This window comes from Scomber japonicus, chromosome 10, assembly GCF_027409825.1.
Source record: "Scomber japonicus isolate fScoJap1 chromosome 10, fScoJap1.pri, whole genome shotgun sequence".
Taxonomy (NCBI): Eukaryota; Metazoa; Chordata; class Actinopteri; order Scombriformes; family Scombridae; genus Scomber; species Scomber japonicus.
In genome coordinates, this window is record NC_070587.1 from 10192320 (window position 1) to 10208504 (window position 16185).

Genomic DNA, 16185 nt, shown 5'->3' on the forward strand with positions numbered 1-16185 from the left:
AGTGCATCCAGTGCTTGGCAGTATAGGCTTTAGTATTATCTGGTGGGCTAGTGCATTAATTTCTTTGTGTGGGTGCAAAAAGAGCCTGCATTGTGAAAGTGTGTATTCATGTTTGTGCTGTGTTAACTTGTATTGCGTGGATGAAGAGTTGATATAATTTGTGTGTGTGTGTGTATGTGTGTGTGTGTGTGTGTGTGTGTGTGTGCCACTAGTTTTGTTTTTTTTAAATCGTGGTCGTATTGATCGAACCTTATGTTAAAGGGATGCTCGTTTACACACAATTAGCATTCAGATATAAAATACATCATAAGGATAAAAAGTCATGGTCATTAATTCCTGATGAAGGGAGAGAGAGATTGGGAGAGGGGGAGGGAAGGAGAGAGAGAGAGAGAGAGTGAAAGAGAGAGAGAGAGAGAGAGAGAGAGAGAGGGAGAGAGAGAGAGAGAGAGAGAGAGAGAGAGAGAGAGAGAGAGAGAGAGAGAGAGAGATAGAGAGAGAGAGAGAGAGAATAAAGGCCTTTTTCAGTAATTAAAGTGGATTCCATTTAGGAGCTCTGAGTTCATATAATTATTCCTCGTTATTTCTCCTCCTCTCTCCCTCCCCCCCTCCTCCTCTCTACCTCCATTCCTCACCCTCTTGACATCCTTCCTCCCCCTCACACCTTTTAGAGTCTCCATTTTATCTCCATTTTTCTTCTTCCTTCGCTCTTCAAGAAAAGAGCCCCAAAGTCCCCTAACATGTCTCATCATTCATACTAGCCATCCATCTTTATCCCATTATTTCTCCTCATCGTCCTGTCTTCATCCCTCTCTTGTGGAGTATTAGTTTCAGAGGATTGCCTCACATTTCTCTCCTCCTCCCTTGTTCCTCTCGTTTAGTCTGCAGTGAGAGGACACACACATCCCACCTGCTCTCTCCCGGTTTCCTTACTGTGTATGTCCTCTCCTGGTCCTCAGAGCTGTCTTCAGCAGCTAGAGGTGCAGATGTTGGGGTTGGGACTTGCTTCCAGGCTCCCCTCTGTGCTTACAGGTGGGGGCGACAGAGGGGACTCCAAGGCCAAAGTAGGGAGTTGGGCTGGGGGTGGTGCTGGAGCTGCGACCTGGACTGGAGACACTGCAGTTGGAGTTAATGAAGCTGCTGGGGACAGTGGGACCACAGCACCTCCTCCTCCACCTCCACCCCCTCCTCTGCCATCCCTCACATCTCTCTCCCGGAGCAGGTGGACAAGGGCGGCGTGCTGGGCGCTGAGCGTAGCAGAGAGGTGGGCAGGCAGGGCGTTGAAGCCGGCAGTGAGCTGCTCCACCCGCTGCTCCAGGGACAGCATCTGGCGCTCCAAGTCCTCGCTGCGGTCGTTGAGCTCCGACATGAGCTCATACATGACACTCTGCATCTACAGGAGGAGAAGAGCAGAGAGGAGAGGAATGTGGAGGACAGGAGAGGAGAGGAGAGGAGAGTGGGAGATGAGTCAGTGTACACAGAGTACTTTGAAGAAGAGGGACAGATTGCACATTTGTAAACAGGAGTGGTATGAGGGTCGCTTTATTGAAGCATGTTTAGATAAAATTATTTTGAATGAGGAGACAGTAGAAGTGGTTAGAGGGTAAAGAAAATGTAAAATGAGGACAAGCATTAAGGCTTGGGAGGACTGAGCAAGACAATAAGAAAAGGGAAAAAATGTTAAAGAGGGAGCAGAAGCTAGAACGAAGAAGAGGCTAAAGGGAAGTCTTTATGTGGGTGTTATAACATTGTGAAGAAGGAGAGAATATGAGAGATAAAAGAGAGAATGAAAGGAATATACGCACGCGCACACACACACACACAAACACACACACACACACACACACACACACACACACACAAAGAGTGCTCACATTCTCACTCAGACACCCACACATTAACAGAAAAACATGGGCACTCCCCACCCTCCTCTCATTTCCTCCTCACTCTCTCAGTCTGTCATCCCTGTTTTAACACTTGTTCCGGTTGCTAGGAGACGCAAAGCCAAAGAAACGTGCAGGTCAACATGGAAATGGAGGAATGCTTTGGTGTATTTTGGTGGGGAAACGGCATGCTAGATATGCTAGTCCACATGAACTGTGAGTTACTTAACTGTATGATGATTGTATATGATTAAAATGTATGTCCTACATAAATGAAGAGCAGTGCCGCTCTGATATGTGTGTGTGTGTGTTTGTGTGTGTCTCACCTTTGAGAGGTCCACTAGTGTGTTGGCTTGATCACTGAGTTTCCTCTGCTCCATTTTCACACTGCGTAATCTGCAAACAGATACACACACACGCACAGGCATACATAAATACACAAACTCACATGCAAAGAAATGAAACCCAGTAAACACACAGTGGTTGGTCCAGAGAGCTAATCCCTCCGGGTCCCGACAACAGCACTGTGAAGCGGTCACCTTGCCTAATTCAGCCTCATTTCTACCTGCACTGTGTCACTGGATTTGAATGCACAGCAAGCACATGTTATGCTCTGTAATTTTGTAAAGCAGAAGATAATACATACATATTTTTTAGTGAAGTAAGACCTTGATGGATAAGTTCACATTTTTTCAAGTCTGTCCTGAAACAGTAGTCAGGTGCCCTCCTGTTCATACTGACATTTAATGGTTCACTTTATAATGCCATTCTTCCATCCAAAAATGTATTAAAATTTGATTTGAAGGTAATATGAGGCTTCAGTCAGACAAATTGGTAAAATAAAGTCAATATCTTTCAAAGTTAATGTCTTTTAGTGCCATATGTGCGGTTGTGTTACCATACTTCCACTGTAGCCAAACAGGAAAACACTGTCAAGACACAAAGAGGGAAATATTTACTAAAATTACAAGCAGGAAGATATCCACTTTCTTTGACTTACTCAGGCAACCGAGGCCTCATATTACCTTCAGATAGAATTGTCATGGGTCATGGATTTTGTCCCCCACCACTTATATTGTAAGATCTTCTAACGGCCAGTATGAACAGGGGCAACACCTGTTTTAATGTTTATTTGGACACCCGACTTGAAAAATTGTGAAAGTATCCTTTAAGCTCTTAGAAATGACAGTGTAATTTTGATATCAAGAAACCTTCAGGGTAGTTAGGCCTACAGGGAAATAAACTAAGGGGAATGAAATAAAATAAAATAAAATAAATAATTTTTCTACAGTCCAATTAAAAATAGGAGCTCCACACAATAATTAGTGAAGTAAAAGTCTAATCTATGTTTTCATGAAACAAACCCTGTGGCTTCCTCCATTATAATGAAGTGCAGACGGATTCTATGAAACTGCACCTCCACATGAATCTGTCTCACTGTTATGCTAACAGGATTGAATAAGTAAATATACTCACATCCCCATAAAACCATCCTGTTACTATGTTCTTAGAATTGAGCTATCATCCACAGTCTACATGCTTCATGATTAGCCTTTCTGTGTTAGAATTAAAATATTTTTATGTCTATTGATTTTGGTTTTGAAGGCACTTGTTAATGTTTTTAAGTTTTGACTGAACTCTTCAATCAAAAGGAGCAAGCAAAGGGACACTTAACTTTTTGATACTAGACAGAAAATATGTAAAAATCCTTTTAAAGAACAGCCTTTAACAAGACAACCATATGTGTAGCCATTCAAATATAACTGAACAATAACGCTTCAGTCCTGCTGTATGTGTTTGTATCTTCTACAACACTCTTTAGCACATTTGATATGATGATCAGAGTGTTTCTAATAGTACATGATATACTGATTATCCAGTCCCACAACTGTATTTGCCTGGAGTGATCCTGTCCCTTAGTAGAGGATGATTCATTTTGTGTGGCTGTGTTTGTGTGTGTGTGACTGTGTGTGTTTGTGTGTGTGTGTGTGTATGGCTGTGTAGGGATTCATGCACTTTATCTGATTATCAGCGTTGATTCAAACTGTGGGTGGATAGAAAGTACAGCTGATTTCAAAGGCCTCATCAGCTCAGCGGCACAGTTTTGTGCATGTGCGTGTGTGTGGGTGCTGTTGTGTGTGGGCAGGTGTGTATAAGGTGTGGTCTTACTGATGTATCGCCTGCAGGAACTTCCGCTGGTGTTTGCGGACTCTGGAGTGGTCGATCTTCTTCATGAGCTTGGTGTGTTTGTAGATGAGCCAGGTCTCTCTCAGCACATTAGCTGCTGCATTCTTTATCTGCTCCCAGACGACACACATGCAGGCACACACACACACAAACAAACACAATTATTGTTAGCAACAGGTAGCCCTTGGCAACTGAAGCAGGCAACAGGTTTACTCATTCCTGTTCTCTTTCTCCCTCCATCCTCCATTGTCTACATGCAAAGAAAAACCTAGACCATCTTTCTCTTCTTACAGCCTGCCCTCATTCTCTCTGTCTCTCTACACATACCGGCTTGCTTGCCAATGCTTTTCATGCACGCATAAACAGCTCTCTCCTTAGGGAGATTTGGCAATGAGAACCAATGGGAGTCTCTCCCTCACACACTTCCCTCTTCTCTGTCAATGTGCACCATTATACCCATTATACCTAGACTAATTCAAATGGGCCACATTATCTCGACTGTTTGGAAGTAAATTCAGCGCAGTGCAACTACAGTTTATTAAAACCAGTGTTCTCCCATTTAATTATGACAACAACCGGCAGAAACAACAGCAGTATGAGCTGCTGCTCTTAAACTAGCTGTCAAAGACACTCTTGATCTCTACAGAATAGGAACATTAGAGAATGTAATGCTCACTTATTCTCACTTATGGAAAGCCTGATAACCATCGCAGAAAATGGTCTGATGGTTATTTTTCTCCCTTTTACTGGTCAGACATTTAGCTTGGTATCATCTGGATGTGAGATTGCTGTGATTCAATAAACCACTGATCCAGAAGGTCAGTGTAGGCCTCCGGTCCACTTATGTGGGAACAAACCAGGATTTTGTTACATTAAACTTACATCCATATCTACTCTTGTATGTTTCATGTACAGTGTATATCTATAGATTGCCATGTAATTACAACACAGGGGTCTGACACTGCACAAAAAAGCACGGGTGTATACCATAGAAAAGGGAAAAGGGAGAGAGAATCTCTGAGGACATAAATTGAATGAGAGACTTCAAAGAGATGCTGCACTGAACAAAGAACAATTATACCCCCGTCTGAGGAGCACAAAAGACCCCGGCAGCTTGGCTAATCAGCACCCATCCACCGCAGTCAAGGACTGCTCACACACATCATACCAGCCTACACATGTGCGCACACACACACACACACACACACACACACACACACACACACACACACACACACACACACACACACACACACACACACACACACACACACACACACAAACACACACGCATGCATGCACGCGCAGACATACACACACCATTGGCCACAGATGAAGAGAGTAGGAGGCCCTGGGCCTTGCAGATGTGTTTTCAATGACACAGAGGAAGTCAAACCAAAAAGAGCTATCTAACATGCTATAGATGCTATATGAAGCCTCTCCAGATAACTTCACGTTACCAAATTTATAAATTCTTGCCTTTATGATGCTTATATATAGAGAAGTAATTCAAATACAGTATGTACATCTCATGTGAATAAACACAACAAAATAAACATATTTATGTATATGTATGTACATATGTATGTTCAGTTCATTTCCCATAACTAATGGGATTTGCATGTCCTGTAAATTAGGGATTGGAGTACGGAGTAAAGCATGCTATACTATGTTTCGCCCTCTGAGCTTCATCTCTCAGTGTGTGTCAATAGGATTACAGAAGTCCCATCCATGTAGCGAGGACAGCCACTGAGAGAGCTGCAGAGATCCTAAAGAGGCATCACAACTATGACATATTATCAGGGGGCCCATGACACTGATTACACCATGTTTTTTCTTTTTTTTTCTTAGTAGCTTTGCATTTTTTGGGTAGTGCTTTATAATGACATTCAAAGCTAAGAAAGAAAGAAAAAAAGATATTTGCATCCAAAAGTCAGTCAGTGATAAAGAGATAAAGAATTTATTCACAGGTCAGGTTACTGAAGAGCACATTTAATATCCCTCATATTAACAGGCCCATTGGTGAACTGATATGTTAGAGCCTGCTACTTATGAGTTGACTAATCACTGCAGGGTGAGTGAAATATGATGTATGATGGCATCGTGTGTCTGTCAGGCCAACTCACTGTGGACGTTTTCACACAAACATTTCAACATCTGTCCAGCAGTGCAGATGAAGCCTGTTACTTCACTTTAATTCAGCCTCACCCTTCAGTTAATCATTAGGAGGTGCTTTACTCTGCTGATAACAGGGAGTGAAAGTCTCAACATGAACCACTAAGATTACTCCATGAGAAACCAAACGACAGCAGCAGCAGCCATTCCTGGACCATATGGTTCGTACGTGGGCAGCCATGTTAGAGCCATATGGCTGGTTTGGGTCAAAGAACTGTTCTGCTGCTCCCCTACATGGCGCACCTTATGGCAGATACATGAGAAATCTCTTAAAGCAAGGGGTTCCCATATCTCAGACTCTTGAGCTCAGCATGCTTGATGACATATTTTGGAGTCTAAATTAATCAGTCCAAATAGAAATATTTAAAAAATGTCAGTACATACAATACTTCAGCTGTTATAAAAATATTTTCTCCAAATAAACATGGACGAATTTCAAGATTATATAAATAACTGTTGGTGTCAGAAACTAAGATACTTCATTAGCTTACGCTGAAAAAAACCCTTGTTTATTTTCCTTGGTTTTTATGTCGTGATGGAGACTTTGTTCGAACATCAGAGGAAAAGCTGTGATGCCTGACCCTTCCCACCCAGAAAAGCCTTGATGACCTGGGTATGCAATTAGTAATTAAATGCTGTTGTTCTACAGATACAATGGTGTTTTCTGGGAGAGCAGAAAACAAACAAACAGGCCAATTACCTTGGCAACAACCTCTCTCATGGCATTACCTGCTCTGACCTTCCCCTCACAGGCGCTGTGACAAAAAGAAGAGACAACTCTCACACATGCACATACACACAAATCTGGTGTGTGGTCCGGTTTAAATAAAAGGATAAAATAAATCGATAAAGGTTCATAGAACATTTAATTAAAATAAAAAATTGAAAATAAAAATTGACATTTTTGTCTCCTGAATGAGGTCATTTGGTAGCCGACACCCACAGAACACCATAGAGAGCCTTCATAAATCTAAACCAGTGCTCCATTAAAGGGACGAGTACACTGAGGTTAAATTGGTAAAAAAAAGAAAAGAAATCAGAGTGATGTGCAAATGCATTCAATGAGTGTCAAATTAATGTCATCGCTGTCACAATACGTCTGCACTAATATTGATCTCTTTAGCTTGAGTGTGAATTAAAAGGCTGTTGAAAGAGGAGTTATTTTTACTGTATGGAGTTGAAGCTAGCTTTGTAGGAATCTTCAGGGCTTAGATTGCTCCCATTTGGCTGCTGGTGTAAACATTGGAAGGCATTTCAGCACCTCCTCCTTGGCCAGTGCCCAGAGTGCACTCTGAATATTCAGACAGGGCGAAGCTCTGAATATGCCACTGGGACTTCTAAAAGTGCTCTGATTTAACCAATGGTCCAGTGTGGAGGCAGAATATACATTTGGAGTGCAAATTTATAGAAAGACCTAAGATTTTCAACTTTGCAACAAGATTAAAAATAAAAGTACCAACCTCAGAAACAGGCAAAGTCAGTCATATTCATGGGTCAATTGGCTTGTTGCTTCAATGAGTGGCATTTAATTGACATTGCAGAGACATCAAAAGGAAGGAGACACCAGTCCACTGACTTAACGCCTACAGTTAAGTGTGTCCTGCTTTTTCCAGACTCAAGAGCACTGTGTGAGTGTTCAGGGCGACGCACTGACCAGATGGACTTCCAGCAATGCTCTGAATTAAGTGCCAGCCTTTTAAACACACACCTTTGACACTCTGCATTAAGACAAGAAGTCCTGACATCAAACATAAGCACTTACATCACCTCACACACATGCTCAACTTAGGGGCTAACTATTATTTAATTAACATCCATGTTAATCCTATCAGAGGGTGGGAAGACCTCACTTCACAGTGTGCATTGAACTTTGAATAATGTTCTTAAAGCACATCATCCTCCCTGATAAGTTGTGGCTCTTGTGCACCAAATCTGCACCGCACAAGACTTCAACAACTTCAGTCCTGTCGGGCGCATCTACATTAATGATCTCATGATGTAAGCAGGGAACAAATACGTGGTGATGAAGTTAGTTTGCTGATTTTTTTTAGGGCTTTAACTCTGTGCTATGTGGGTGCTGGTGAGCAACCACACCCATCACTTTTTACAAAACACACATGTACTGATATAGACACATCAACAGCAAACACTGACATTATCAACATCACAGTATATTGGCTGAAAGCCCCACTATTTGGCATTTAATTGACATTCTTGTTAATCCTTCAAAGGGAAACAACATTTTCACTGAAGTAGAAAGCCAGTGTATGCACTTTTATGTCTTTTCTTGTACATGTGTGTGTGTGTGTGTGCATATACAATGATGGCAGGATGTAGAGTCTATCATTGCATTATTCATCATAAAGCCTTGAGTGATTGTGTTCTCTTGTTATGGTGATATGACAGAGAATGGCCCCAGCCATGTAAATCGATGTGCACACAACAGCTTCAATCAATGCTCTCTCAGTAATAGAGGGCAAGAGACAATTACTACCACATAAACTGAAGACCCTTTGAAGGAAATGTCACTGTGCACGCAATATTGTGTTGAATGAAACTCCTTTACTCTGTTAATTGAGGGTTATATTGATGTTGAAAATTTGCGAATGTTTATCTATATCTATATTTTTTCTGAGAATAGCACTGTAACGACTAGAAAACCTCAGGAATATGAATCTTTACAGTCTTTAGATCAATGATTCCCACATCCTACAGAAGCCAAGGGGTATATGGACAAATTGTGGCTCAGCTAATTTGAGAATATAGAAACAGTTTAAAAAAATGATATCTGCACATGTAATTAACAGGAAAATAAACACAAGATTAAATATTAGTAGTTATTCTTGATCTTTACTGCATTTATTGGCACCACAAGCAGCTGATTGTAATTAAGGCAGCAATGGACAAGTCATTTGACAGGAAATTAATTTAGATAATCGTTTAATTTTTTTTGTAGTTTTTTAAGCAAATATGCCAAATGTTTTCTGATTCCCGCTTATCAAATGTGTTGATTTGCTGTTTTACTTTCTCATATATGACAGTAAATTTAACAACTTAAAAGCACATGCTGGGAGATATGGGAAAGCATGAAAACTAGTTACAGTAGAAGTGCAACAGGGAAATTTAAGTAACTAAAAATAAGTTGGACAAACGATTGAAATGTACAGGTCTGTCATTCTAAGTGGTATGAATAGCAGTTTGTATCCAGTATACCAAACCTGTCTTATATGAAAAGATTCTGTAACAATATCCATTTGATATATTTAACAGTGTTTAGATGGGCAGTTGAAATCGAGGCTTTAAATAATGTCCATGCAAACACCCACACAAACACACACTCAAGCACACACTGTTCAGGGTGTTAAACATGTTGTGAAAAACGATTTCGGTCAACCTGGTCAGAGACTGCAGGAAGATGAGGTGAGAGCTGCACTGCAGAGTCTATTCCTCTCGTCTGTCGATATTTTATCCATGCTGAAATTATTGATCACCCCAACTCAGTCACCCAGATACCCTGCTGCCATAATGTACCCTACATATTTGATATGGGAGCTATTTTTAACACAGTCTTTCAACTGTATGAAAAATTGAAAAGGACCGGAGGAGGGAGGGAGGGAATGAAAGATGGAGGGAAGGAGGTGGGTAGGGGGCAAGGAAAGGAGGGCAAAGGAGGGGAGGAAAGGTGACAGATAGAAAGAGAGAAAGAGAGAGAAAGGGATTTTACAGTAAGAAAGACAAATGTCAGAGAAAAAAAGGAGGTGGTGGTGAGGAGAGATGCAGAATGGATGGATGAAGAGAAAGAGAGAGACGTTAAGTGAGGGAGTGAGAAAGAGATGACCTTTTATTGCCTTCACTCACTCAAATAACATGGCACCCTGTCACAACAATATAAGGTGATAGTGTGATGTAGTAGATGGGGAGCATGAAGGAGGGGCAGGGAAAGGACAGCCTGGCTCTCAACCACCTTGTCTTCAAACCCCTCTTAAAAATCCATAAATATGGTACAAAATCCCCCAGTGGATGATTACATGTAAGTACATTACTTCAACAAATTACTGTTAGAAGTCCAGACATGTTGCATGCAGAGAATATGCACTTTCTTTTTTATAAATGATAGTTTTGCTTCATTTCTGCACACACTCATTCACAACTCTGTGCACAAACACCTCAGCGACACCATAGAAGTCTACACACCCTCTTGGTGAGTTGTGTGTCCATCATGAAGTTGTGTACATGTTTCTCGGCCTTGGTCAGCTCCAGCTTCCTGGCTACCACGGCAACCACCAGAGCCGTACAGCCTGCACCCTGAGAGAGGAGGGAGAAGGAAGAGGAGGTGGTGGAGGAGGAGGAGAAAACAGAGCATTGAGTCAGTCAGTCAGTAAGACGGAGGAATTGGTAAATCAGTGGCTTTTGGCTGGGGAATTAGCCCAGATGATTGAAGGGAGCGAGGACAAATATGAAGACGGAGTGCACGACAGAAGGAGAAGCGAATGGGGGAGAGAGGAGAGGATTAGGAGGGATAGTTCTGTTCCAGATCCACATTTCTTCATGTTGAGACGCAAGCCAAGTCTATTTTCACTTCCAATCCATCTGGCGTGCGATCCTCTCCATATCGGCTCTATATAGCTGAAAAATATGTTCCCGTATAGACACACATACACACACACAAAAAAAAACATCAAGAGATTGACACCACCTAATTTTATTTAATTAGATGCTGTCAATCTGAATTACATGGTGTCAGTCTTTTCCTGTCACCGGATGCTCGAAGGCCTTCAGGAAGTGTTAAAATGTAAAACATGGACTGGTTTGTCTGTATTCCAGCTAGGCCCGAATGGGACTTATGGCAAATTCATTTGGGAGAGAGTGACAGCAGTCTCTCAACCAGAAAGACATGCTTGAGAGGAGAAGAGGAGCAGGAACACAGGGAGGAAGACAGACTTAATTAACTTTCAGATTAGACACTGTTTTCAATGGGGCTGTTGAGTGCTCACAGGTTCCTCTGAAGGGGCAGGCACCGAGAGGAAAGAAGGAGAAGGGAAGGGAAGAGAAGATAAAGAGAATGAAGAGCAATGAGTCAATACAAATGGGGAAGGGAGGAAACACGGAGGGCGGCTAGAGAGAGGGATGAAAGCAGAGAGGCAAGGGTGTGTGCTCGCAATAGTAGGAGAGAAAGATGGAGAAGAAGGAGATGTTAATGAGGTCACATATCTACTGATAAGTAATGAATTAAGATTAAGAGTGTTTAATGAAAATGTATGAGTGCTTCCCTTTCCTGCTTGTGAGTGTGTGCATCTCACAGTGGGAGAGAAATAGAGGGAGACAATAAAAGGGATATAAAGAGAGAAACAGTGAGTTAGAGAGCAAGTGAGGGAGCATGCAACATTTTGAAGCATGTAGGAAATAGCCAAGACTTCAGTGTGCACACTCTTGAGGTTTGCCAAAAATAACTTTGGCTGGGCTCAAGTAAAATGTAACGCAAAAACAGGCATTAGTGCCCACGTCTAAACACTCATCCACTCTATTTGTGTTTATTCAAAAACTCTGAATAAAATATGATGAGAGCTGATGGAAAACCCTCAGAGCATTCATACATGTCTGTGCTTTAGGGAATAGAGCCCTCTACAAATTGCCACAGTACAGTACGTACCAGTGTGCCAGTGTGTGTGTGTGTTTAAAATGTCCTCTTCGGTTAGGAACAGTGGGGTGCTGATTGGTTTGTCAGGGCGGGTAATGTGTGTGTGTACATGCATGATGATGTGTGTGCGCGTACAAGAGTTTGTTTGTGTATACGCCTGCATCCATTTGATTCCAGCAGGGTTCCCTATGCAATCTCCACAGATTGACACGGCTGATGATGGCTGTGCTGCTGTGATTTGTTTCATACGCCTGGGTGTTTCCCTTTCTTCCTCCACTACAGTGCAGCCATCTACCCAGCTGTCAGAAAAGAGGGAATCACCCATCTGTGCTCCTGTGAAACATTTCCACACTCTAGGTAGACAGCTGCAACTCTTTGGATTAGCAGCAGATAAAAATCAGTTTCTCAATCAGGTCAACTGGAATATGTAGAGGAATAGGAATAAGAATATTTCAAATACTAAAAATGTGAGATTTAATTTCCTCAGTTAATGCACACAGTACAAGCACTTAGAGGCTAAAAGAAGACAATCAAGGTTGGAATAAGCAGCCACTCTGCATCTCTTTAACCTGACAACATATCTAGAGCTACAACAGCTCAAGAGGCTGAAAAAAAATGGAAGACAAAAATACAAACCCACATTCATACATGCACACAACATGCATGAATGAAACTATAAACAACAAATACACACTTTCATGCCATACATAAACTGCATTAACCAATATGTGTTGTATTTTAGACACACATACATATTTTGCTGTGTATTTAAACATGTTGTGGTAGTCTATACCTTACCACCATCCACCCACCCACCCACATACACACACTAACATACAAAAGGTACACACCAACACCTGGCACACCCCCAGCTAGCCTCGGGGCAGTGGTATATTCCAACATGGGTAGCCTTCATGTGTTGTCATAGTAACGACAGTGAGAATTTCTCCTATGGAAACTCATTACAATGATTCTCAACCAAGAAAAAACCATATCCTGTTCTCTGTTCTCGACCTGTCACCCATGCCTCCCACCCTTCTCCTCTTTAAAACAAAATCTTTTAATTTCACTTCCTCAATTTGTTTTCCCACAACCTGCTGGCCCTGGTCTCTCTCACAAGCTTCACCTTTCTCTTTCTACCTGCATCCTCACTTCTTCTCTGATGATCAACGAAAATAAACCACTCTGAACACTCTGATGAGTGTTTGTGTGTGACAGGGGAGGAGAGCTTGTGTGGGAGTCACACGAAGAGTGTATGTCAAGCTCTGTGTCAGTGTTGTGTGGAGGATGCAGTCTGTAGCAGTGGGCTTGGGATGTTCTGTATCCACCCCCTGCTTTGTGTCTTTGTGTGTGTTCACATCACAGTGAGAGTCATACACTGTATATAAAAAACAATTGGATGATTTATCCAGCAAATGGGTGTCTGTGAGTGTATGTGTGTGTTTATTCACACATTTGTTGGACTTTACCATTAAGAAAGGGAATATAGAAATATATAGGTTGCACAGTGAAGATGACAGAATACATGCAGGTTTTGGGCAGTTTTGGGAATGTTTAGTAGCAAAATGATCAATGTGAGTGCAGCAGATGATTCCTGTCAGCACACTTAAACGAGAAAAACACCACATGAAAACTCATTAAAAGAGGTAAGGAAAAGTTTTGACTTTGAGAGCTGTGCTGAGGGTTTTTCAGTCCGCTTTCTTGATTTTTTTGGAACCAACATCTAGCAGACATTAAAGTAATAGTACCTTCAGGCATTTCTGCACTGGCTTCAAAATTCAGCCATGGTGACTGCTGATTGACTTTAGGTGTACTTTAACAAAACACACTGAGCTGTAGTACAAAAAGACTAGGCATAAAAGTGTCTAAATGAAATACAAAGGATTTCCTGTTTTAACAGCTTATTATCTCATTTTAACAATGAAACAAAGAATTTGAAAGCTTTTGTGATTGTTTTTATAATCACAGCCTGTGGTTAAATGAGGATGCTTTCACACGTAACTTGACTGAAGTGAAGACTGTTTCAAGGTACTTTTAAATGTAATAGATGGTGTTTCTTCAAATAGAGGGACATCTTTTGTAAATGGTAAAGGTCAATGGACTGCATTTATAAAACACATTTCTAGTCTTCCAACCACTCAAAGCCTTTTATACTACAAGCCATATTCACCCTTCACACCCATTCATACACTGATGGCTGCTCATCAGGAGGACTTTCTAATCATTTACATACACACACACACTGATGGCACAGCCTTTGGGACATGCGGACTGCAGCAGCCACTGTTTTTCCGATTTGTGGATGGCCTGCTCTACATCCACAGCCACTACCAACGTATGAAGAAATTGAACACCTACAAAAGATGTAATTACTTTTCACTCACTTTAACAAGCTTAAATAGGCTACTAGTTACAGTCCTCATTACACAGGGTTACCTTTAGTTTTTAAATATTAAAAAAATGACATCAAAGTGGCATTGCTTTGTTAATAATAATACAAAAAACATTTTTAATCATCGCATACAGGAATTTGCATCATTTTGTAGAAATGCTGTTGATGTAGTACTGCTTCTTTGCTCAAAACATTTAAGCATTATATCAGTCTGCAATTCAGAGAAGTAATACTATTATGTAACATGCAAAAAAATGCATTATCCCCAACTCAGGTGAGCACCCACTGTGCAGCGACTTTCGGCTCTTTAGCTGCGCAAAGTCTTCTATTACTCACTGTACTCGACCCTTTGGCAACATTAAACATGTGGCACACTGTGTCCTTTGAGAAACTTAATCCCAGGTAACATGTAATTTGTTAATCCTATTTTTTTCCCTGAGCCTTAAAAAAAAATCAACAAAAGCCAACATACTTATTAGCACATTTAATTTGACATTTAGGTGAAGCTACTAAAATTTTAATTTGTTTTTTTTTTACATTTTGAAAAGACACAAATTGCCTCCAGTCATTCAAAATAGGGTATGTTAATGAGACAGCATGGTGATAAAAGAGCAGTATCTACATTTTATATTCAAATCATCAAATCAAATCCGGTTATTCCTTTAAATAAAGGGATGAGAAAAATGAAGAAAAATGACATGGTGACAAAGCAGAGGCAGGAAATGAGATTGAGACAGAAAGCTAGAAAGATGAATAAATAGTTTGAGGAGGGAAGAGCACACCTGTGAAGTGAAGTAAACAGAGGAGAAGTCGGCAGCTTAAACACTGATACTAACAGATGGACAGTAGATAAATAAAATAAATAAATAAACACATAGCCTCAGGGAAGGAGAAGTGGACAGAGGAAAATAAAGATGGAGAAATAAATGGGGAGGGGGGGGCCTTCATTATGCAATGAGGACAGACAAGGGAATAATGTGCACACATGCACACGCGCGCACACAAACACACACACACACACGCAAACCATTAACATGCTCATGTTTGCACGCCTACACACCCAAAACACACAGAAGCACAGATGCAGGCTAATTCAGGGAGGATTGCCCAAATTACAAAAATGGCAGAATTTCTCTAACAAATGACAGCATGCTCTCTAATCTGCTGACCTTTGAATGAGGGGAGGACAGCACCAAGGGGAGAGAGAGCATGAGGGAGAGATAGAGAGAGAGGGGGAAGGAAATGTACTGACCATGATTCCAGTGAGCAGACAGACTCCTTTGCCACAGTAGGTATGAGGAACCATGTCTCCATAGCCAATAGACAAGAAAGTGATGGAGATAAGCCACATGGCTCCCAGGAAGTTACTGGTCACATCCTGGGCATCATGATACCTAAAGGAAAATGTTTACAAGATAAAGTCAGTCATAGTAGAAAAAAAATAAAATAAAAAAATAAATTAATAAATATATGTATATATAATATATATATACACACATAAAATAAATAAACAGAACTGTCCCTTGTCCCTCCTTCCTGTCTGCTAATATGGGTGTCAAACCTCAAACACTGACACAGAACATAACACATAACTGCAGCTCTTGCCTCCGTCATTTCTACCCTACGCTCAACACTGTTACCATAGCAACCAACCTGCTGCAGATCTAAAACAAAGTTGTTTTCTCAAAAACTATTCAACAGAACAATGTATATTGTAGCCTTGGAAGTTAGCGACAGATATTCACTCTGAACTGAACTTTCTCTATAAATTCTCATATTTGCCCTTGTTTAAAGCAGTTTAATTGAATTTTATACATTCTTTTTCCATCGTTAATTTGGTTTGAGAGGGGAGGAAATTCCAGTTAAACCTGGATGTCGACCAAATAAACGGCTTCCCAGAAGCCCGGCAATGA

The 16185-nt window shown here is 41.1% G+C and overlaps 1 protein-coding gene across 1 annotated transcript in view; it reads right to left on the reverse strand.

Moving 5' to 3' along the window:
- Positions 1-964: 964 nt before the first annotated feature.
- kcnn3 (potassium intermediate/small conductance calcium-activated channel, subfamily N, member 3) overlaps positions 965-16185 on the reverse strand; it is a 43212-nt gene continuing 27991 nt past the window's right edge. Inside the window, exons 5-9 of the mRNA XM_053327155.1 lie at positions 15525-15666; positions 10437-10547; positions 4050-4177; positions 2207-2276; positions 965-1390 (exon numbers count right to left, since the gene is read on the reverse strand). Coding sequence (XP_053183130.1) covers positions 965-1390; positions 2207-2276; positions 4050-4177; positions 10437-10547; positions 15525-15666 — 877 coding nt within the window. The remainder of the gene's footprint in view (positions 1391-2206; positions 2277-4049; positions 4178-10436; positions 10548-15524; positions 15667-16185) is intronic.